We start from the raw sequence: 24666 nt of genomic DNA on the forward strand, positions 1-24666 counted from the left end.
GCTGTTGTCTGGAGACACAGCATTTTGCTTTCAGGCTCAGAAGGGAAGCAGATGAGTGTGTGTGATGTTTTAGCTTCAGGCCAGTCTCTGTCCCCCAGCCTCTGTGTCCCCCAGGGTCGGAACAGTGTTCCCAAATCCCAGGACCTAGATTTTCGTGCCGCTGTTACTTATCTCCCATATAGAAGGCACGTCGAGTGGGGAGGAGGAATGACGAAGTGCATTTTTAAGGTTTTCTCGATTCTTTTCTCTGTAGTGTATAGTTCATACTTCTCTTTTAGGTGCTTAAAAAAAAACAAAAACGCTCTTCCTTCCGCTAGGTGATCGTAGAGCAGATCGTTGAGTCTCATCCGGATGGCCTCCAGATCATGTACGCTAAGCTCCTGGAGTTCGTTCCTCACCACTGCCGCCTTCTTCGAGAGGTCACAGGAGGAGCCATCTCAAGGTGACGTAAACTGCTGTGCCTGCGCCTGAGCTCAGTTTAGTGATCACCTGTCACCTCCTTGTGCTCTTTTGATCCCTGGCTGTCCTGTCTGACCCGGGAATGTGTGCGCTTCCCTATTTGTTACCAGTGCTGTGAGGCGGGTGTCGCTCACCTGGGTTTACAGGGAAGGGAACGAAGAGTGGGGATGAATCTTGACGGTGACATTCTGCGACTCCAGAGCCTCTTGTCTACACTTTCTCCTTAACCAGGTTCAAAATCAAAATTGGTTTCCTTCCATTATTGTGATGTCATCATCTGTCTAGAAATACCAATTCAGTTTGATTCAACACGTTTTATACTGATCGCGATTAAAGTCATGTTCGGTTTTCCCTCCCTCTCTTATTTCATTTCCATGGCTTTCCAGTTCTGTTTGATGAATATCCCATTACCTCCCACCGTCTCCATCATCCCAGTCCAGACCTTTGTCGCCTTTTGTCCAGGATAGCAGGCTCTCCCCACCTGGTCCCCCCGGCTCCACCTGTCCCTCTTCATTGCAGCCTTCGGCTGTCCCATCTGCCCAGAGCTCTGTGTCCTTCCTGAGTCGCTCGTGGCTTCTCATCGCCTGTAGAGGAGCATCCAGTCTTCCTGGCGCAACCTGAGGCCCTTGGTGCTCTGGTCCTAGTGGTTCTCCACTGTAGAACTTTCTACTGTGGAACTTTCCCCCAGACAGTAGCACTTGACCATCCCTAACACACCTTGTACAGAAGATCCCTGACTTCACATTGGTTCAATTTATGGTTTTTTGCCTTTTTATAATAGTGCAGAAGTCATATGCATTCAGTTGGATCTTTTCCTGGGCTAGCGATCTACAATAGGATCCTCTTTTGTAATGCTGGGCAGGCAAACCACGTGATCACGAGGGTCAGCAACCAACACACTTGAACCATCCTGTTCTGGCTTTCAGTGTGGTGTTCAGTAAATTACATGAGATACCAGACACTTTATTGTGAAATAGGCTTTGTGTTAGAGGATTTTGCCCAACTGTGCAAGACTGTAAGTGTTCTCAGCACATTTAAGGTCGGTGGGGCTGAGCTCTAACGTTCATTCACTTAGGTGTATTCCATGCATTTTCAACTAAAGAGATTTCCAGCTGAACAATGGATTTATTAGGAGCTGAGGCTGTCATAAGCCGAGGAACATCTGTCTGTACTGTGTGCTTCTGTGTTTTCCCTCATTGCTTCCTGCCTTTCTCATTCCCTTTGTCTTTCTGTTGACCTGTCACTCCATATGATGCTCCAGTCAAATACCACTTCTTTTTTTTTCTTTTTTTTAAGATTATTTATTTATTTATTTATTAGAGAACGCATACGCAGAGGGGGAGGCAAAGAGAGAAGCAGGCTCCCCACTGAGCGGGGAGCCTGATGCGGGGCTTGATCCCAGGACCCTGAGATCATGACCTGAGCCAAAGGCAGAGGCTTAACCCACGGAGCCACCGAAGCGTGCCCGAGATACTACTTCTTTCAAGAGACCATCTTTTATCCTGTTGTTCAGCATTAGGCACATCCTCTAGATTCCATTTGGCTTTTAATCTGTTGAGAACTGATGTCCATACGCTTAGCATGAGCTCCCTTTCATGCTGCCCACGCCTTCCTGCCCACACCTGGCACAGCATCTTAAAGATACAACTACACGGTGTCTGCAAAATGAAAGAATGTATCTGTTTTCAGTCTTAGAAAGGCTAAGGAGGTCCCTAATCTTTATGAAGTAAGCAAGCAGTGTAGTTGGTCTTGAATTTGTGTTCTGTGGGAAGAAAAACCTGGAGTAATAAATACGCCACTTGACCATTGACATACCCTATTTTCACTACATGATTTTAGAGAAAGCCTGGTTTTGCCACTTGCATTTAGTAATCATGAAGATTTAGCTGGATTTGGATTTCACATTAAGAATTTAGAAGTCATGATGTAGAGATGCCTGGGTGGCTGTCGGTTGAGCTCTGCCTTTCTGCTCAGGTCATGATCTCAGGGTCCTAGGATCGAGCCCTGTGTTGGCTCCCTCTGCCCTCTGCCCTGACCCCTGGCTTGTGCTGTCTTGCGCTCAAATAAAATTTAAAAAAAAAAAAAGAAGAAGAAGAAAAGTCATGATGTAAAGAAGCCACAGTTAGGAGACAGCCAGTCATTAGATTTGACAAGACTAGTCTTGGTCCTGAAATGTCAAGTTTCAAAGCTTTGCAAGTTCTTCCACCATTTTCAGTGTGGCCGAATTCACAAAGAAGCCTCAGAAATTTGTGGAATCTGTGTTTTTTTATTTAAAGATTTTATTTACTTATTTATGTCAGAGGGAGGAGGGGAGAGAGAGAGAGAGAGAAAACACATGAGCCTGAGAGGAGCAGAGGAAGAGGAAGAAGCAGACTCCTCCCTGAGCAGGGAGCCCAGTGCAGGGCTTGGTCCCAGGACCCTGATATCATGACCCGAGCGAAGGCAGATGCTTAACCAACTGAGCCACCCAGGCATCCCATTGAGGAATCTAAACTGTACCTCGGTAGGTCGTCATTTGCCTCAAGCACCCTGACTGTGCTGCCCCTGACCACCCCCTGCTTAGCTCCTGCCTCCAGGTTTCCACGCGCCCGGCTCAGCGCTTTCCTTGTCCGTCCTTCGCTTGTTCCGTGTGTCCCGTCTGCACGTGCCCTTTATAATCTGGCAGCGCTGGCGGCATATGGGATTTATCTTCCGAGGAATAGGATTCACATTCCTCATTTGCCATCTGTTTCGACTGTTAATCTTGAGGATGTAAATTTTCTCTTTGGGGCTTTAAGTAGATATTTACCTTGGGGATGAGGAGATCTTGTCATTTAATATTGCTTATACTCTGTGCATCTGTAGTTTTAAAACCCTTAATGTTATTCTTTCTTTTTTGCCCTCCCCAACCCTCCGCCAACCCACCGGTGATTTCCCATCAATACCAAACTATAGTAAGATTATTTGGTCTCCCTTTCTGGAAGTGAAGCGTAGCTTCCTTGATAACCTGTCTTTCCTTATAATTTTTGTTAAGCGGGAAAATTATGAAAGCATTTTTCTGTTGACTTTTAATGCCAGCATAGTAAAATCCCAATTTGCTATCACAACTTAGCTACAGAACTCCCCCTTTTGCTTAAATAAGAACATATACTGCATTGCTGATCATTGTTAAAATTATCTTAAAAGTAGAGCATGTTACGCAATATACAACAATCGGAGCGGGTAGTCATCGAGGTAGTAGTCATCAAGGCACATATTTATGTGTCTCTAAGTTCAGGAGAAACTTAGGTAATCTGCTTTATTTACTTACATATGAAACCATTGCTAACATAGCACTTACTGTACACCAGGCCCCAGCGTAAATGCTTGATAGATGTTAACCTGTATGATGAAACTATGATCCATATCCTGTCACGTCCATTTAAAGACGAAGACAACAAAACATAGAAAGCAAAGGGCCCACCATTTGAACCCAGGCACTCTGGCTCCCGAGTGGATGCTTCGTGTCTGTGTTGCCTCTGCCTCTCATCGAATTCTAGAACTAGAAATCCAGAGTCCAGCCTTTTGCTAAAAAATGCAAAATAAAGCATGGACACACACAAAACCATTAATGTGATAGGTGTTCTGTATCAGGATTTGTTATTAAGATTTTACATGGAACGGTCCTATAGCTGTAGAACTGAAGGTGATCTCGGAGAGGGCGGCATCTTCGCACAGCTGTTAGTAATTGGTAAATTAGCATCATTTACAAGGCCTCGGGGCTTAGCGGTATTAAGATTGAATGCGAAGATTGCTTTTCTTGTGTTATTAGTGTGCTGCTTATCCAAGGTAGAGTGTAAATACGGTGGCCTAATTAGGGGAGGAATCGTGCCAAGGCGGTCTGACACTTCTTGCTCTCCTGTGTGATAGATAGAAGAGTCAGGCTACAGAGGACGCACCAGCCTCCAGGTGAGTCTGGGATCAAGGAGTAAGATAGAAGTGTCGGGCCCTAAACCAGCTCAGTGACAAAGAGAGTTGTTCGTAAAGGTCGAAATAAGTGTTAGGCTGAGGAACTTCTAGTAAAAACAGCACAGTAGAATTTCACCCTTTGTAAATAGAAGAGCACAGTGTATCTGACTGAGATTTTGCTCTTGTCCTACAGTGAAAAAGGCAATACTGTTCCTGGATATGACTTTTTGGTGAACTCTGTCTGGCCAGAAATAGTACGAGGATTAGAAGAAAAATTGCCTTCTCTTTTTAATCCCGGGAATCCTGATGCATTTCACGAGGTACCTTTTCCTCCATCATCTTGATTCTTGAAGATATTAACCAGAGGCTTGACGCTAATCATGTTTTCTGCAGTCTTGGTTCTGTGGTGGTCTTTTTTTTTTTTTTTTCTCTATAAAAATTTGAGTTCATGAGTGAGCATGTGCTTAAAAATTGTTTCATCCAAGTAATAGTCCCTGATACTTTTGGGAATAAGTATTTTAATTTGACAATGTTTAGTAAGATCCAGTCTAAACACAGTTGTGACTAGATGCATATATTATTTTCTCACTTTTTAAAAAAGATCCTAAAAACCATTAAAAGCCAATCTCGTTGCAGTTGTTGTCCATAAGAAAGTAGGTTTGCAGATCTGTACTGTATAATTTTTAAGGAAAACAAAAGGTATCGATTGGATTGTAAAATCCTTGTTAATTTTTAAAGCATCAGAGAGGCAGGCAGTAAGTGCGGTGAGCTGGCGGGCTGGTGGACTTCAAAAACAGGTAAGACAACAAATTCGGAGCGTTACTATTCCAAAAATACCACTGACCTATTCTCGTGACTCGTTGTGTGATGTTAACAGTATGTTGAACAATACGATCATTTGCTGTCACTTTCAGTAAATTGTGTGACAGTGATTTTTGTGATTTTGAAAATTAGGGCTTTCAAAAATAGATACTGTAAGCAGAATGAAATAGTGATTTAGGCAGGAACCATTTAAGACCTTTTACGTTTTGCTGTGCTCTAGAGAATTGTACGGATCACATCAGGCTCAGGAGATGTTTCAGCTCGGAAATGACACCTTCTCACAGCGCTTTGATTTTAGAATTCTAAACCGGTGCTTAATGTTGGTGGGTATATTTCAAGCAAGCAAAGCATCTGTCAGTTTCTCTCAAAAAATGCTTTCAGCTTTCCGCCTCACTGTGACATGCTTCTTATGAAGAGAGAAACATCTTTGTATTCCTTTAGCATCCTGTCCTATGCAGAAGTAGAATACGTTTTATCCCTAAAGGATGAATAATACCTTTGTCTCAAATCCACAGGCCTAGATCCCCCTCTCAGGGGATCTGTTGCTCAGAACCAACTGAAAGAAATTAAAAACATGTAGTATTCAGGGCACCATAATTCAGGCCTAAGCGCAGACTTCGGCCAATTTAGGTGAATGGTTTGGTGAGCCAGAATTGAGCCCGTCTCAATTAAGAAGTCCGTGGAAGGTCCGCACACGTTCTCCTCACAGCCTGGGCACTCGGGGGCCTAGAGTTCCCACAAGGGAATCCACATTTCACCACGTCTGCGGTTTTGCTCCGCTGCCTGACCCCGGTTCTGTGTCCTCTGTTAGCTTCGTCTCGGGGTAAATTCTCTCGGAGCCTAAGCAGAAGAGGAAATGTCGTCCTTAAAGTGCAAGCAGTAGTTACTGGTAGGGTAGTTTTGTGGGCGAAATTAAGTGGTACGGTTTTAAGCACAGCGCACAGGTGATGAATGCTGGGTGAGTTTCAGCTGCTGTCCTCACTGTGGTGTGAGCCCCCCCACCCCCGGCCCCCATCCGCTTTCGTGCTCTTCCGTCTATAGAGAGGACTGGACGGCTCCCCTGCTTTGATTCTTGTCTGACGACTTCTGGAGTGGCAGTGAAAGCGATACCACTTAATTTACGGTCTTTTCTCGTTCCAGTGGGCTAGGTGAGGGGTGCCCTGGAACGTGAGAGCTGTCCTTTGCAGATCACTGGGTTTCCACATGGGCTTGTCACGTAAGCTCGTGAGCCGGTCACCGAACCACTTGGGCATTACGGGATCTTCAAGTCGGGACCTGGGAAGGATGATCTCTTGAGGTCCCTGTCGGCTCTGGGAACGGAGTCCGAGGGCTCCCCTTCTCTCTCTGGATTACAGCTTTCCGTGCATGTTCCCGTCTCTGGTTAGTGTGCTTACAGTGAAACGCCCACCTGTGTGTTCTTCTTTTAGAAATACACCGTAAGTATGGATTTTGTGAGAGCGTTTGAACGGCAGTGTGGATCCCAGGCCAGTGTGAGGAGACTAAGAGCTCATCCTGCCTATCACAGCTTCAATAATAAGTGGAATTTACCTGTTTATTTTCAAATAAGGTCAGTAATTTATTCCTTTCCCCCACCTCCAGTCTTCTAAGACGGAATTCGAATACCGATGCAGGTGTTGCCCCACTTTCCAGCCCTTTCTTTGAGATCATTGTACTGTTCCGTGGGAAGCAAAACCTGAAATGGAAACGTGCAAGTGTCTTGATTACCAAGGTCCTGGCTCACGTGAGAGAAAAATAATTTTGTGATTAGAGCACTGGGCACACCAGCCTCGAATTGAGGTGGCCTCCAGGCCTAGCTCCGTCCCCCCCGCTGACACTTGCGCGGCCATCGCACGGAGCCATCACACGGAGGCGACCGGAGGGCTCTGGAGCGGCGCGCTCTTCTCCCTTCTCCCCTTCTTCTCACCTGCCACTGTCAGACAGCGGCCCCAGCCCACATCTGTTGTCGGCTTCTCTGGCCAGTTCTTTCCCTCAGAGTGGGGAGAGGCGCAGCCTTAAGTATCCTTTGCATCTGGTTCCATCAGTCAGTTATGAGAATCCTAGTTATTATTTTGGCTTTTCTTTATAATCTCTGACATTTGTACTCTCTGTTCTGGAAAATGGTGACACTTCTAACAGATGTCCTGATGATGACACGTATGTAAATAAGTGCTTCTCTAAACTATTGGGGAAATTTAGGATAAACTCTTGGCAGCGTGTGTTCTGCTAGAAAATCGATGAGATCAGGCATTTTTGCAGAGTCTTTCGGTTGAGGTCATGGTAAGTTCCTTCATAGAATGACATTAACTAGAGTGTTTTATTTATTTATTTAATTTATTTATTTTTTTTAAGATTTTATTTATTTATTTGACAGAGAGAAATCACAAGTAGGCAGAGAGGCAGGCAGAGAGAGAGGAGGAAGCAGGCTCCCTGCCAAGCAGAGAGCCCGATGCGGGGCTCGATCCCAGGACCCTGAGATCATGACCTGAGCCGAAGGCAGAGGCTTAACCCACTGAGCCACCCAGGCGCCCAACTGGAGTGTTTTAGATAGAAGGTAGAGGGTCCTAGGCTTCTTGTTTACATCGCCGAGTGCTTTCATTACGATGCAGTCCTTTTCCCTCGAGTTCTGAGGGAAAGTCACAGGGAAATATATTACGGATTAGGTACCTTGATTATAATTGCTCGCCATGATTGCAAATGTATGTAATCATCTTCTGATAATGAAATCACGGTTATCAGAACGTTAGGGAGATGCCCTTCTCATACTTCTCCGAGTTTTATGCTTAATTTGCCAAGGTCCCATCACCAACGTAGCTTGTCTCTGCGTAGGAAGTTAAGGATTTGGTCATCTAAGGTATTCATGGACCACACTGGAAGTAGTTGTTACAGGATAATCAAGATCAAGCCAGGGTAAGAAGCCCTTTTGATTCAGGAACAGAGTTTAAAATAGTGGAGCTTTATGTCACAGTGTAAGGCTACAGTAGAGAAGAGATGTCTGCATTTTAACCGTTTCTTCCGTGGTCTGTGGTGGGTTAGATAGCTGTAGATGCCCAGTGCTATCACATCACGTTGTCCCGGCTGCTGCCTCCAAACTCAATTTCCAGTTGTTCCTCCAGATCCCATGACCCCGTGCTTGGAGACCTTGCACTGGCCCCCTACCTCCTGGACCCACCCTCCTGGAGCTCCGATGGGCTGTTTCACCCCGAGCTCAGGGTGGGCCAGGCGGGGCCACACAGCGACAGCACAGCCTCGCTTCAGTTCGTTCTCACAGGGCTGGCAGATGAGCCTTAAACTAGGTTGAAAGTCAGCCAGTTCCCTGAAAGATTCTGTACCTTCGTCAGGTCTTTAAAATTAAGCATTCAAAGGGATTGGTTAACTTTTCTTTGTAATCTCTCTCAAAATTTGTGAAATTCTTAAAAGTGACGTTTGAGTTACAAAGTGTGGAACTTGTATTCAATATGTTTGTCTTTCCATTTTAAAATAAATTCAAGTAATCCTTTGTAGGACTGTCCTGTTGATTTTTACCAGGTGTCGAATTGTTTACTCTGGGGGAATGACGGAAAGTTCCACAAACATGACTAGGGTCAGAGTTGTATTGTTATCTGATTCATTTCAGGGTCACCTGAAGGAAGCCAAAAGCCAGTGGGGTGGTACGCTTTGACATATTTATAGGGAGAAATACTCATTTTGCACTCTTGGGAGCAGGTTTACGCTCCTGGTCTGACCGTAGGCCTGCATCCCCATCGTCTTAGGAGAAAAGGGAGCACTCCAAGCTAGCACCTTCTGGAGCACACTGGTCCTGATTCCCTGCTGGGTCTGCATTTCCCATGTTCTTACAGGCGTGTTGTGAAGTAGCTTTAGGAGTTAATTTCTCATAGGAGGAAAAGTAAATGCAGGTAGGACCGAAACTGTATCAAATTGTCATGAGCCCAGTGGCTACCTAGAAACTGGTTGGTATTAGTCCCTTCAATGCCAAAGGCTAAGTTGTAGGTCTTTTTAATCGAAATCTTTCTAGAACCTTACATACTCCCAGAACGTTCACAGTATATGCTATATTCAGTACATGCTGAACGTAGTAGATCTCCTCGTTAATGATGTGGAGTGTCTGCAGCATCGACACACTCTCCCTTTGCCCCCAAGTGTGCGAGTACACCAAGTAGAGGTGTGTCGAGACGCGGCCTCCGACAGTTCTAGTCCTGCCGAGCAGAGAGGGGGGGTCTCCCTGCCACGCCGATTCTATACGAGCACTTTTGGAAGCTCGCAGACCTGAAGCCTGCCTGGAGGAATGTGTCCAGAGACCTTCCCCAAACCCAGATTTAAGAATTGAGAAACGTTTTATTTGGGGTTTGCCCTCGCTACAAGTACGCTTGACAAGAGCAGAATGGCATCACACATCCACGTGCCAATGACAGCACGCTTCTCAAGCATCACCAGAGTCGCCTCTCACTTGCTGCTGTTTTGCACAAGGAACGATAACCTGTCACTTCCGTCCTCGAAGTCGGCTGCCCAGCAAAGCTGAGCGAGGGGCTGGTGCTGGGCCCCGGGCTGGAGAGGCACAGCTCCGTCAGATGACACGGGCAGGTGTGCTTTCACGGGTCTTCCCATGTGGTCACACGGCAAAGGGCCGTGTGAAGGCAGCAAGTTACCAGGGGTCCTGCTGCTTTTGGTTCTGGTAACTTCTCACGTGTGCGTTCTTGTCGTTAGCATAAATGTCCACATAATTTCGTGTCCTCTGTCTTCCTTACTGGTAAATTATATTTGCTCTGACCGCTGTGTAGCTTCAAGCCGACCTCTTCCCCTACCACATTCTAGAATGAATGTGCCACACGTTACGTAACCGTTTCCTTACTCGGGGCTGTGTAGCTCGCTCCGGGTTTCCGCAGCTGTGTGCGGTGCCGGGTTACCTCTCAGGCCTTTTCCCTGTCAGAGCTTACTCTGTATTTTGTATAGATTTGGGGAAAAGTGATGTGAGGGGCCTGAGGCTGAGACCTGGGGCCAGTACGCTCTCCCCGCTGCAGAGCTCCCCTTCTGCCTTCTCTTCCCCGGGCGCAGGGTCATACCACCCCCTTTTGCTGCTATTCTCGGGCTCATCTCCTGGGTTCCCTTCTCTTACCCTGCCTTTCTGCTTGTCACTTGTTTCCCCCCCCTGCCTCTTGTCTGCAGCTCAGGGAGACGAGCCTTCCGCAGGCTTCCCTGGGCAGTAGGTGCGAAGGTTCCTTCCACTTTGCCTCTAGGAAACTGTGCTAACCAGGCCGGTCCCAGCAGCGCAGGGCGGCCTTGGGGTCTTGGGCCCTGGGCCGTGTTGCACGTCCGTGGGCGGCACAGCCGCTGCTCTCTGTCCGACGTGCTGTTCTTTTCACCCTTCAGACAGTCTCCTTCAGCTCTGTCCTTGAACTGCTTTTTAAAAGCCCACATGTACTGTAAAAACAACAAACCGCCTTTGGAGACGTGTCTTAAAAGAAGTTGCTGTGGCCCATGTCGAAGAGGTTACTGCCTGTGTTCTCCTCTAGCATTTTGATGGATTCCTGTCTCACAATTGAGGTCTTTTATCCATTTCGAGTTTATCTTTGTGTACGGTGTAAGAGAATGGTCGAGCTTCATTCTTTTGTATATAGCTGTCCAGTTTTCCCAGCACCATTTACTGAAGAGACTCTCTTTTTTCCATTGGCTATTTTCTCCTGCTTTGTCGAAGATTAGTTGACCGTAGAGTTGAGGGTCTGTATCTGGACTCTCTCTTCTGTTCCATTGATCTGTGTGTCTGTTTTTGTGCCAGTACTCTGCTGTCTTGGTGATCACAGCTTTGTAATAAACCTTGAAATCAGGCAACATGATGCCCCCGGCTTTGTTGTTCTTTCTCAACATTTCCTTGGTCTTTTCTGGTTCCATATAAATTTCAAGATTGTTTGTTCCATCACTTTGAAAAATGCCATTGCTATTTTCATTGGGATGGCATTTAAAGTATAGATTGCTCTGGTCAGTATAGACATTTTAATTTTAACAATGTTTATTCAAGACACGTCTCCAAAGGCAAGGGAAACAAAAGGGAGCATGAACTTTGGGGACTTCATCAAGATCAAAAGCTTCTGCACAGCAAAGGAAACAGTCAGCAAAACAAAGAGGCCACCCACGGAATGGGAGAAGATATTCACAAATGACACTGCAGATAAAGGGCTGATACCCAAGATCTATAAAGAACTTCTACCCTAAAAACAAGTTATCAAGTCAAAAAATGGGCAGAAGACATGAACAGACACTTCTCTAAAGAAGACATATAAATGGCTAACAGACACATGAAGAACACATGAAGAAATGTTCATTGTTAGCCATCAGGGAGATTCAAATCAAAACCACTACCACCTTACACGAGTTAGAATGGCAAAAATTGGCAAGGCAAGAAACAAGTGTTGGAGAGGATGTGGAGAAAGGGGAACCCTCTTAACACTGTTGGTGGGAACACAAGCTGGTACGGCCACTTTGGAAAACAGCATGGAGCTTCCTCAAAAAGTTAAAAATAGAGCTACCCTACAACCCAGCAATCACACTACTGGGTCTTTACCCCAAAGATACAAATGTAGTGAAAAGAAGGGGCACATGTACCCCAATGTTCATAGCAGCAATGGCCACAGTCGCCAAACTGTGGAAAGAGCCAAGATGCCCTTGAGCGGACGAATGGATAAGGAAGATGTGGTCCATATACACTATGGAGGGTTATGCCTCCATCAGAAAGGATGAATACCCAACTTTTGTATCAACACGGACAGTACTGGAGGAGATTATGCTGAGTGAAATAAGTCACGCAGAGAGAGTCAATTATCATATGGTTTCACTTACTTGTGGAGCATAAGGAATAACATGGAGGACATTAGGAGAAGGAAGGGGAAAATGAAGCGGGGGATGGAATCAGGAGGAGACGAACCACAAGAGACTATAGACTCCGGGAAACGAACTAAGGGCTTCAGGGGGGTGGGGAGATGGGTGAGCCCAGTGGTGGGTGTTAAGGAGGAAATGCATTGCATGGAGCACTGGGTGTTACACGCAAACAATGAATCATAGAACACTATACCAAAAACTAATGACGTACTGTATGGTGACTAACAAAACAATTTTAAAAATAGTAAAATAGTTTTAAAAACCAAACTGCTCAATTAGGTAAATTAATCTTGAGCGTGTGTGAGAATTGATTGCCATAAGGGAACTGGCAGGTGACAGGAGCGTGCTGGGAAAGGTGTGATGGGGGAAGTTCACGTACTTGGGAAACAGAATGCTACCTGAGCAGCTAGTTTAAAAAATACACACTTTCATGTCACAAAGTCCAAAACACGTGCCCACATCAGTTATTAAAACAGAAATCGGGGACAGGAGTCATGATGGCTGGTGGGCCCGCTGAGACACAGGCGAAGTAACCAGAAGCCAGTGGCGCAGATGTCGCTGGCTGTGCCAACAGGGCGGGCACGGGGGAGCACGAGGGTCTCCACGGAAATGTGCAGGGCATGGGCCACCAGCCGCTGTGCTCACTGGCTACCTGCAGTGGTTTTTCTCAAGCTTGCAAACAAAGATACAGAATACAGCCTCCCCGTTCGTTAGTTTGGGGACGTGTACTCTGCTGTGATTGTGCAAATCGAAACAGATTGGAGATACCCACAGTCTCGTGGCCATGAGGGGACGGAAACTCAGGTTTCACAAGGCAGGTGGGACAGGCAGGTGGGACTTGCCGGGCATGGCTTCTTGGTGGCGGCTTAACAGGCAGTTTGTTTAGTTTGAAAAGCATGGGGTTAGTCATGATTCCAGTCAGCTGCAAATAACAGAGAAACCCTACCTAATAGTGCCCAAAGCAAGAGAAATGTATTCCTTGTTCAGTTAAGAAAACGTTTGGGAGAAGAGGCATTCCGGGGCTGGTTGGACACCAATAAGGTCATCAGACCAAGGGACAAGCCAGTGGAGGAAGTGGCTGTTCCCCGGGAAGGAGGGAGAACAGGGAGAGGCATCTAACAGCTGCATTAACCCTCATCTGTGCTCTTGTTTTTATCTCAGATTCAGAGAGATCGCAGGATCGTTAGAAGCAGCACTCACGGGTGTGCTGGCGGACGCCCCAGGTAACTTCCTGAAAGTGATCAGTGGCAGGATGTCACTCCGTGAGTGAGGGAAGCTCAGCCAGTCACCTAGAGCTCCCCATTCTGAGGGTACTTGCACCTTGTCCTGTCATGCCGTAGTTAGACCTTAAAGACATAACTCAGTCTCTTTTTTTCTAAAGAGGCTAAAGAAATCAGATTTTTTTGGCTTACAGAGCATTCTTGGTAAAAAGAATGAGATATGGTTTCAGCAGTAAAGAAGGAGGAAATCTTGTCATGTGCAAGGACATGGAGGGACCTAGAGTGCACTACGCTAAGTGAATTGAGTCAGAGAAAGACACACCATATGATTTCACTCCTGTGGAATTTAAGGAACAAAACAAGCGAGCAAAGGGAACAAAAGAGACAAACCGAGAAACAGGATCTTAACCATAGACAGCAAACTGGTGGTCACCAGAGGGGAGGGGAGAACGGGTGATGGGGATTAAGAGGACACTTACCATGATGAGCACTGAGTAATGTAGAGAATCGTTGAGTCACTGTATTGTATGCCTGAAACCAGTACAACAATGTATGTTAACTACACTGGAATTAAGATTTTATTTCTTAAAGATTTATTTATTCATTTGTCAGATAGAGTGAGTGAGCACAAGCAGGGGGAGAGGCAGGCAGAGGGAGAAGCAGGCCTCTTGCTGAGCAGGGAGCCTGACTCGGGCCTGGATCCCAGGACCCCAGGATCATGACCGGAGCTGAAGGCAGACTTAACCGACAGGGCCACCCAGGCGCCCCTAAAGTGAAATTGAAATAGACAAACAAAAAACACTCTAGGACTATAGGAAGCACTCTGAAATGTGCAAGCCTGGCGGGTCACAGACCTGCATCCCTGGGGCAAATAATACATCATATGTTAATAAAAATAATTAATTTAAAAAAAAGAATACAGGAAGCAGACATTATTTTTGTTTCTGAATATAACACGGCGAGGGGATTAGCCCCTGGTGATCCGCTCTTTGTATAGCAAACTGGCTCACATCTGCTTTCGTGCCAGGCCCATGTAAAGCATCAGGATGGCCCTTCCGTCCTGGGGGTGATTCACACCTGGGGTTCCCGCCCCAGGCCTCCAGAGCCCTGGCCCCCATCCCGGGATAGTGAGCAGGTGACAGTGGTTGGTGGGTTCCGGACATGCTTGCTTTCCTTAGTGGTCTCACTAATCCCATGTCCTGTAGTCACTCCCGGCGGCCACTCACACACCGTCCAGCTACTTCTGTAGCCACATGGGTCTCTAGGCTGCCTCGCTGGGACTCCTCGTGTCTGTGTGGCCAGATCAGTCTGGACTGTGCGGTTTTAGCCTCAAAGTCGGTCTTCACCTGTTTTTGCCAAACACGGTCCTATGTCCCTGACTTCCTGTACATGAGTAGTGGGTTCAGGGAGAGGAACGGAGGAGCAGACAAATGCAACAGGACAGACTCGGCACCAAAGTCGAAACCCTCGCAAGTGACCGCCCCCCCCCCCCGCTTGTGTTTAATGTGGTGGTATAAAATGCCTCGTAACAGATGATTTCTGAATGCTGTGTGTTTAATGTTTCCCCAGCACCCAGGAGGGGGACCTGTGTAAAATTAGAGAACACATTGCCACGAAAGACAGGGTAGTGTGGATGGGTTAGGGCCACTTTCCCCATTTCTGAGTTACACGTTGAGAATGTTTTGAGTTGAGCCCGGAGTTGGCGGCGATACTTGACGTGTCTGTTTCCTCCCCAGCCGGCAGTCCCTTTTGCCTCCTGGCTTCTCACAGGACGTGGAGCGGCCTACAGCGGTGCTGGTCGGCCGAGATGTTCCTCCCGGGGCTGACACATCGGCTGTGGAGGCTCACGCTGCAGCTCTTGGCTCGGTACTCGGGCTTCGTCCACGAGGTGAGGGCCGGCCACGCCGCCGCTCCGGGACCAGCGCTGTCAGGGACTCCGGTTTCACAAGGCCCTGTGGTCACCAGAGGTTACAAGGCCCTGTGGTCACCGGAGGTTAATCTGGAGGATGACAGTAGGCGCCCTTCTCAAGTTCATAGCCAATGTGTGTTTCCCTTTCCCTCTTGGCTCCATGGCCTGTGTGGGCATCTGGTGGGAAAGCTCTGCGCTGACGAGCTTGTGTTCCCTCCTCAAAGCCAGAATCCTTGAGGTGCCCCCAGATTAAAACAGAGATGCTCATTTTCATGCAAAGGAGTAGAAATAAAAATAAACATGATTTAATCATATTCGAAAGTTTATAAAAAAACATACGATCGTCGAGATTAAAAGGTAGGGAAATTAATCTTCCCTTCATTTCAGAATATCCTACTTTTCTCCTTGTCAGGTAGTTGACTATATTAAATAGTCACATGCCTATGAAGATTTATTAGGTTCTGTGCGTAAAGCGTCCATTCAGCTCAGCGCGCAGGCAGGCCCCGCACCAGCATCTGGGTCTGAGAGAGGCCCTGCCTCCTGGACAGTCTCAGGGGACAGACAGACACGCAGCCGGTTCATTGTGTGTGATGACAATGAAAAGAGGCCGGAAGCGTGTGTTTGCTCTCAAAAAGGTTGACACGAAGAAGCCTCCTCTGTGGGAAGGAAGTCCTAGTTGGCATCAGAGATGAGCACATCACCGTGTCGCTGAGTTTCTAACGGAAGGAGCGCAGGCTTCAGTCAGAACCAAACCGAGGTTCTGCCACTTTTATGTTTCGTGGCCTTGGGAAAATTAGCTCTAGAGTCCCAAATGTTTCATCTGTGAGATGGGAAAACAGCTTCTATATGTGGTTGTGAGAAGTAAAGAGATAATTTGTTGACCAACAAATTGCTGATGGAAGTACCTGGCGGATCCCGGGAGCTCAGTGGAAGCCAGTTTGGTTTTTTTTTTCCCTTTTGCTTTCCTCTGCTCAAAAGGGTCTTAGCAGACTGTCAGGCTGTTTTTGAAGACCACTGTGCGGTCGGTTCTGGGGACGCGGGGGCCGTGAGACTCTTTAGTTCGGTCTGAGTCGGCAGCGTCATGCATTCTGGCCAGCCAGTAATTCTTACGTCTCTAATAAATTATCTTGCCCCGGACGTTCATTTTTCCATTTTTTTCCTGAATCCAGGGTAATTCTCTCTGGTTTTTCCCTTGTAACAATACAGGATTCGAGTAACACTTTTGTTTGTACTATTCGAAGCATAACGAGGCTTGGGTTTTGATTTTCTTTTTATCCTTACTAATTATAATGATAAATTTACCAAGCGCCCTAGGTAAATGATTTTACCCAGTAGAGTCAATGACTTTTTTTTTAATTGTGATGTTCCAGAAATTAATTTTCATTCTGTTTAGGAACCTATTTTATTTTTGCCAGTTACTTTTTATCACCGAAATTAGACACAGGTTTAAGGTTTAAGGAAGATAAATGTACGTGGGGTGTCGCTTGACCTGGTCTCTCCTTGTCGTGCTTCGGTTGGTGAACTTGTAGTACTTCGTAGACAGCTGTCACTTTAGGTGAGTCGTCGACCCACAAAAACGAAAGGTCAAGAGATGTTGCTAGTGGAGAAATAATCGTTGCAATGGTTTTCCAGCTTTTACTCAGGCCCATCTCTAATGAAAGTGCCAAGGATATCAAAAAGCCTTTGGTAACTGGTAGCAAAGACCCTTCAGTTACCCAAGGAAATGGTGAAGACCAAGGAAGTGGCCCTTCAGAAACAAAGCCCACGGTCTCCATTTCCAGTACGCAGCTCGTGTATGTGGTCGCAGACCTGGACAAGCTTCAGGAGCAGGTAGGCCTGTGTCCCGGAAGAATCCCAGGGCTCGCTTCGGTGTGGCCACAGAAAGCAGTGTGTGTGCAAAGACCTGACGCCATTTGGCCTCACAGGGCTTAGAATCCTGGGTCCCAAGGGCACCTCGAGAGAACATGTTCATCTGCCCTCCGAGGTGTCTCCAACCGCCCCCCCTCCCCCCCCCCGCCCAGTGGGCTGTCTTTGTCCTTTCTCATCAGTCTGGTCACAAACTGTGTGAACCTGGGGCCTCCGCTTCCTCTCCCATAGCGCTCTCACGAGCTCCGAGCGAGCCCGCTCCTGTCTGCCCCTTAGTTCCGCTCACCCTGTGCGGCATGATCTCTGACAGGTTGGGGCTTAGTTGTCTCTACCCCACTTGACCTGACCACATCATTTCCTGGTAACTTTAGATCATCAGCTGTACGTTGAAAGTGCTCAACTGTTAAAACTTCTGCCTCTGTTTCCCCTGGATAGGGCCCCATATTGGGGGCCTTTATCATTAATTAAGAGGGCTTTGTGGGCCGAATTTGTGTGCGAGTGCTCTGGTACATAAATGCTTTCCTCCGGTTTAAATATGTTGTGGTGCTCGAACAAATAACATGTTTTGAGCAAAAACATGGTCTTCATTGTAAGCTTGTTTTGGGACCGGAGAGAGCCACAGGATAGGAAATGGTTTTCATGGTCCCTGGCCTGTTGCTAGCCGAGCACTGCCGTTTCACATGATGTTGGCTTCTGTTATATTGTGAAAGCGTTAGGAGTTCTCCTTTCTTCTGATGAATATGACAGAAAGTCCTGAGTTTAGTTTCATCGTTCATTAACAATATTTTAGAGTTTATAGATGCAAATAGAATTGCCTCTTCCTTTGATTTCTAAAAAGTAACTGAATATATAAAGTGCATATTTATTTCAGCTTCCAGAACTCTTGGAAACAATCAAGCCAAAACTTGAAATGATTGGCTTTAAGAATTTTTCTTCTATCTCAGGTAAAAAAAATGAATCTTTAGACCCAGAAAATCTTTGAATAAGAAATAATTTAAAATAAAACCTTAGAGATTGTAGGATATATTTACCATTTTCTTCTCTCGTTGTAAATCCTTGGTTGTTTCTATATTCTGTTCTGTGATTTTAACTTCTCTAAATGAGATATTTTAATTCTAATGATTTGATTTACTGTCATATACTCTCTAAATACCATGACACTGTCTAAATTAAGATTCACATCTGGGCCTGAGTAAGTGGTTACATTTAATCTTTATGTCTCAACAGCAGCCCTGGAGGACTCCCAGACGTCTCTCTCAGCCTGTGTTCCTGCCTTGAGTAACAGAATCATCCAAGACTTAAGTGAGTCTTGCTTCAGTTACCTGAAAAGTGCCCTGGAGGTCCCCAGGCTTTACCGAAGAACCAATAAGGTTAGCAGCACTCACTGAAAAGAATTCCACAGTGGGGAAACACAGAGCAGGAAAGCCACCGAGGGAGGGAGTGGTTGAGCAAGACCCAGGACAGCCCGAGACAGACCTAATCGGCCTCATCCAAAGAGTCTTTATTTGCGGGAGGGGGACCGCACAGGTGGAAGGTTATGGTCAGCTGCTTTGGGAATTGGACTCAGACTATACAGACTTGTTCTGGATGCCTTTGGCCTTAAGGAAAGATAATCATTTCAAAAGAAAGCATTTTAAGAAAATATCTTTAACTCCTGTATTCTTTTGGTCTTTGAATCTTATATTTGAATAAATTTGAATTTACCTTGTTCCCTTCATACTGTCCTAGCAAGTACCAGCTTTCTCCGGTTCTTTAACTCAATAAGATTTAAAAAGCTGCGTTAAGAACAAGGAAAGCATTTATGAGATGGAAAAGCATGCACGCACGGTGGTGTTCCAAGTCAGATTCTCCTGTTGTCACGTTTTATAGAATGGCGATTTGGGGACTTCTTTTGGACCAGTGGTTTTAGTTTCCCCTCCTGAATTCTTATTTTCAGGCATTTCTCGTCTCCTTCTGGCTACGTGTCACTTAATTTTCCATCGAATTTCTTTTTTCATAAATGTAGAGTTGGATGTTAGGCTAAAATTATTTTCAAGAACTATGAAAATTTCCTAAAACGCTGTACTGTTTTGGAGTGTCCCTGGGGCAGCCTCTGCGTGTGCTAATGATGGGCGTCTTGTCCCATTCGTGTTGGACTTCCTGTCTGACTCGGTGTTGTGGAGGCAGAGAGGGCTGAACTGAGCTGGGGCGAATCTCCTTTGTGGTTCTTTTTCTTCTCCTTTTAAAATCTGGGGTGTGCGTTGGGATTTCCGCTTCCAACGAGAGCACTTTCTCACCTGGCTTCCTCTTTCTGGTCTGACTTGAAGCTCCCACTTCAAAGTGGGAGGAGACCTACTTTATGTTCCAAATACATTAATTTTCTTCTAGTAAGCTACCAACTTTCCCCGTCTGTTCAATACGATGTTAATGTATTTACCAGGTGCTTGTGGGTCAGATACTGTCATTTGTTCTTCTATAAAGTGAATGCCAGTGGCCCTGTCTGCAGATGAAGCTAAAACTAAGGAAAGTCAAATTACACACCCTAGATCCCGTGCTCCGCTGCCCACCGGTGGTGTTAGCGCCACCTGGTGGGAGCTCGTTAGAAATGCACAGTCTCAGACACAGGTTCCCTCCCACCCCCATTACCCTCATCTGCCCCGGTGCATGTTCTCTTTCTCTCTCTGGCTCGAAACGTGACTTTTCCCTTGCTTTACCAGACCCCCTCCGTTCTCCAGGTGTCTTTCTGTAGACAACACTAGTGTGCCTTCTGGGGAGGGAGGGACTTTGTACCTGTCTCAAAACTGGTAGGTCAGTAGCACCTCTGTGAAGTGTAAGTAATTTACTCTCTCTCTCTTTTTTTTTCCTGTGTATTTTTGTATCCCCCACCGTCATTATTCCAGGAGGTGCCAACAGCAGCCTCCTCGTACGTGGACAGTGCTCTGAAGCCCTTTCACCAGCTTCAGAGCGGGCACAAGGATAAGCTCAAACAGGCAATAATTCGGCAGTGGCTGGAAGGCGCCCTTTCTGAGAGCACTCATAAGTAAGTACCCGAGAAGTAGGCGATTCCAGACTTTCTTAGAAAAGCCCTGAGTCAGAGACCGTGGAGGCCCTGGCGGCTTGCATGTGGACAAGGTGGCGAGCCCATCCAGTCAGCGGGTCGCTGGACGAGCCAGGTGCAGGTGCTCAGTCCTTCTGTCTGTGTTGATGGCTGAGCTGTGCTCGCGCCACTCGCCCTGCACCCAGAGCGCATCGGGCCGCCTGCCTCCCAGCCTCTCCCCGGGGCTCACACCGGCCCTGCACCTCCCTGGGCACACCAGTCCTTGCTGTCCGTGATGCGCCTCGTCTGGGCCTCTTTGTGCAAGTCCAGGCTTGCTTTTCCTTTGAAGATCCTCTGTCTCCTCAGCTGTGTCCGAAATGGCTCTGATCACGCCGCATAATCCAAGGCTGCTACCCGCGAGGCCGCTGCAGTCTAGACGAGAAAGCAGACATTCGGAAGTATCACTATAACGGACAAATGTTCCGTGTCTCAAACCCCGCAGTCCTTGAAAATACAAGGAGGTCTTTAGCATTCCTGTGGTTGAATGTCTCCTCATTTCTCCCTTAATCAGCTCCTCCCCCGATGCCAGCCTTGACTTATGTCAAAAGAATATTATTCAGCTTTATTATTGAATTTTGTTTAATTATTTTGCACTAATACTTGATTTATTTCAGTCTCATCTGAATTAAGTGAAATCTGTGGGTTCATTTAGGACATAACAGTGAGTTACAATATTGCTTTTGTGGGCAAATACATTCCAAGTGCCAAGTAACCAGCTCGTAAGCGAAGTTTTGAAAAGCAACTCATTTATAATTTGCAAATTATATTGAGACTGTTGTGAAGGTAATTCGTTTTATTTAAAAATTTGAAATGCTTCCATTCTTTAAAAGATGGACTGTTCCGAGAGCTGACTGTAGATGAATCTGTTACTCGCACTCGGGGAGTGAACTCCGGCTGCTCACCCCAAGTACGAAAGACCATTTGGCCCACAGTTTCCTCTTAGTGTTCGGGAGTAAAATTGTACACAAGTCCACGTACGTATCAGTTTTGAAGGAATGCAGTGTTAGAGAGTCAAGACCCGCCCTTTTGGGGCACCTGGGTGGCTCAGTTAAGCATTTGCCTTCAGCTCAGGTCACAATCCCCAGGTTCTGGCTCGAGCCCCACATCAGGCCCCCCGCTCAGCGAGGAGCCTGCTTCTCCCCCTCGCTCTGCGCCTCCCACTTTGTGCACACTCTCTCACGCGCTCTTTCAAATAAATAACATCTTTAAAAAAAAACAAACTATTTTTTTTTCAGTCTTAAGAAACATTGATAAATCTACCATGGCAGATTTTTTTTTTAATTGGAAATGAATTTTTAATCCTAAAAATCTCTTGTTTTGGCCCCCAAAGCCAGTTCCCCTGTCTGGGGAGGCACACGAGCACCTCGGCCTCACCAGTGAGTGTGTCCTGTGCTCCAGGTATTACGAAACCGTGTCCGACGTTCTGAGCTCGGTGAGGAAAATGGAGGAGAGCCTGAAAAGGCTGAAACAAGCCAGGAAAAGCACTCCCGCCAACCCTGTCGGTCCCAGTGGCGGCGGCATGAGCGACGATGACAAAATCCGGCTGCAGTTGGCCTTGGATGTGGAGTACCTGGGAGAGCAGGTAAGGCCCGAGCCGTCGTCAGCGTGATGCCTCTGATGAGGGCCCCTCGGTCTCTTGGGGGCTCGCCTGAGCCCTCATGTGCTGCCGGGGGTTGGGGGTGTCCACCTCTGGGGATGGAGGAGTAGGTCAGGGCCCCAAAATACTTGAAGGAAAAGGATGTGCACCAGCAGATACTAAAAATTGACGGTTGCGGGCCCACCACCTCTGTTCGGCTCGGGCGCTCGTGAGTGTGAGCGTGAGCTCACAGACGGAGAGGGGGTCCTATTTGTCCACCGCCTGGAAAGTGCCCAAGACGCAGTCAGGTGGTTAGAATAACGACAAAAGCATTAGGCCGTGGATTTCTGAGCGTGGCCCTTGAGGAATCGTCTGAGCCTGACTTCTTTGCGTCCCTGGCTGAGTTCTCTGTTTTCATCGAACCCAGGCTTTAGGGTCACGGCGGGTGGATGAGCATTACCGTACAGACTGTCTCTTAGGAGGCAGATCCAGGTTCTGTGCAAGGCCTCTGTTCACACTGAGGTGACTTGCTCAAGGATCGCGAAACTTCTCATCCTCGAGAAGCTGGCTTTCCAAACCGTGTAGGCTCGTGGAATGGCACAGGTTCTCTGGGAAGGTCTTGTGCCGGAGGAAAAGAGGTGAGAGGTGAGATCCTGAAATCTCCGGCAGGAGATGCTTGGCTTTTAGCTCACTGAGGACTCCTGCAGAGCCGGATTTTGCTGCTTTGAGGTGAATTCAGAGATAGGTCTATTCTGGCAGAAGTCCGTTGCCCTGTTTTTTTATTTCACAAGAGAAACTTAGAGTCTTTTTACAAGGAAGACAATTTGTTACAGCAGAGTGAAGAACAAAGAAGCCAAAGAAAGAAGGGGAGGGCTGGGGGGTAGCAGCGGGGGGACAAAAAGAAATGGGAGTCCTTGGTCCCCGTCCCCAGAGGAGCAGCAGCATGCCGGCAGATTGTATATACTTGGTGTAGGTTTTTCCAGATTTTCCTGTGCGTGTGTGCGTGTGGTGTTTGTTGCTGCCGTTCACAAAAGCGGGGACACGGTGTGCCACGACTCGGTTGCCACGGTGATCCAGCATTCGCCCCGCCACGGCATCCGCAGTTCATCGGGTTCTGAGGAGAGGTTGGTGGTGGCGTGTGAAGAAACGAAGACCTCAGGCCAATGCTTTTTTGAAAACCCTCCACTTAAAAAATAGTTCACTTTATTATTCTTTTTGTGTGAATTTTCTTTCGCAGTCCACAAAAGAGGCTCTCAGGCTGGTAAGAGCCCGGTGTGATGGACTAAGATAAATGAACATGCTGGCTTCTGAGAATGCCAAGTGTTCAGCCCCAAAAAGTGAGGCTTGACAATGAGTCAGCCCTTTGCTGTGAGGGAGAAATACTCCGGCAGTCACTGGGGAGCGCCCTTTTTCTGGGTTCCTTGCGGGGGGGGCTGTTCTGTGTGTCCTTTCATAAGGGGCTTTTGTTCGCATTCAGACCCAGGCCTCATTCGCTCTCGTGGCCTTTGCAGATTCAAAAGATGGGCCTGGCGACAAAGGACATAAAGAGCTTCCCCGCCCTCGCTGAGCTGGTGGCGGCTGCCAAGGACCAGGCGGCAGCAGAACAGCCGTGAGCATTTTGGAAGAGCCCATGGGGAGGGGCGGAAAGCGGCTCTGTCCCCTCCCAAGCCTCGGTGGCCCCGAAGTGCTTGCACCGTGTCTCCAGCCACACACCAGTGCCGCTGCTCTCCGCACATCGGGTGTCCTGTCACCCGGAGCAGAACACAGAAGCCTTTTTCCGTTGTATGGAAGATCGTTTTTAAGACACTTGAAACTTTCTACTATAGTTTACAGAGCAAATTATTTTATTTTTATTGTAAATCTTAGCGTGGAAGAGCCGATTTCTAAAACAGGACTCGAATACGCAGAGCCACGTGGCTGCGGAAAGTTGGCCCCGGACGCGCCGCGGGGAGCGCCCGCCTGCAGGGGGGACCGCGCGGGGGGGACGCTCTGAGGGAGGCGGGAAGCCGCACTCCTCCGTCTGCCGGGCGCGAACCGGGAGGAAAGACGTATTTCCTGAATAAAAGACATGTCTGCCGAGAGCCTGTGCGGTTTCGGGTCGGGTGGCGCTCCCCCGGCGGGAGGGAGAGGCTGCAGGGCCGTCGGGAAGAGGGCGGAGCACGAGGCGGGCCACTGCCGGACCGACCCGCGAAGGCGATGCTCTCCTCCCTCTAGCGCGTGTTTCGTTGCATCTCAGAGTCTCCTCGGTTCAAAGGCCCGCTCGGGGCCGAGAATGGAAGCGGGTAAGGGGCCACAAAGGAAGCAGGGCTGGGAGCCGGCAGCAGTTATCTTGCTGTTTGTTTTCAGCGCCGTGATGAGGCCGAGCTGGAGAAGGGGGGCGTGAGAGCGGCAGGGGCGGCGGGGGCTCCCGTGCAGCCGGCGGCTCCCACTGTGTTTCGGGGCCTGGAGAGCGCTGGCCGCAGCCCTGCGTGCCCTGCCCAGGCTCGAGCAGGCTCTCACCCGACGGGACGGGGTCCGGTGGGCCGCAGCCCGGTGGTGAGAGCAGGAGGGACTCGGCGTCAGGGTGGGCACTCGCACGGCCACGGGAGCCGGCTCAGCCGTCTACACGGGCTGTTGCCTCTGCGGGTGCTGGGCCTGTAGGGCCGTGGGGGGCGGTCAGGAAGGCGCACTGGACGGGAGGGAAGTGAGAGCGAGCGAGGCTGACCTGGAGCCAGTGGAGATAACCCTGCACCCACGTTTGTGTCTTGCTGCCCCCAGACCCCAAGTTCTGTAAAGGGAGCCTACAGAAGTCGTGCTTTCTCGAAGCTGCACACGCCCCCGGCCCAGGATTTGCTGGAGCGAGGGAGATCCAGCGGGGGGCCCTGCCTCCCCGTGCCAGCAGGCGAGCCTGCAGCCCCACGGGACCTGTGAAAGCCGCCACGATGGCCGGCCCAGCACTTGCCTC

General features: G+C 48.0%; 1 protein-coding gene across 1 annotated transcript in view; it reads left to right on the plus strand.

Moving 5' to 3' along the window:
* Positions 1-23803, plus strand: part of COG2 (component of oligomeric golgi complex 2) — a 53351-nt gene extending 29548 nt beyond the window's left edge. Inside the window, exons 8-18 of the mRNA XM_080822451.1 lie at positions 318-442; positions 4580-4706; positions 6636-6775; positions 13237-13298; positions 15032-15183; positions 16837-17034; positions 17942-18014; positions 18298-18440; positions 19950-20089; positions 21545-21728; positions 23234-23803. Of these exons, the coding sequence (XP_080678577.1) occupies positions 318-442; positions 4580-4706; positions 6636-6775; positions 13237-13298; positions 15032-15183; positions 16837-17034; positions 17942-18014; positions 18298-18440; positions 19950-20089; positions 21545-21728; positions 23234-23335 (1446 nt within the window). The 3' untranslated portion in view covers positions 23336-23803. The remainder of the gene's footprint in view (positions 1-317; positions 443-4579; positions 4707-6635; positions 6776-13236; positions 13299-15031; positions 15184-16836; positions 17035-17941; positions 18015-18297; positions 18441-19949; positions 20090-21544; positions 21729-23233) is intronic.
* The last annotated feature ends 863 nt before the right edge of the window (positions 23804-24666 follow it).

This window comes from Martes martes, assembly GCF_963455335.1.
Source record: "Martes martes genome assembly, chromosome: 14".
In the NCBI taxonomy this organism is placed as follows: domain Eukaryota; kingdom Metazoa; phylum Chordata; class Mammalia; order Carnivora; family Mustelidae; genus Martes; species Martes martes.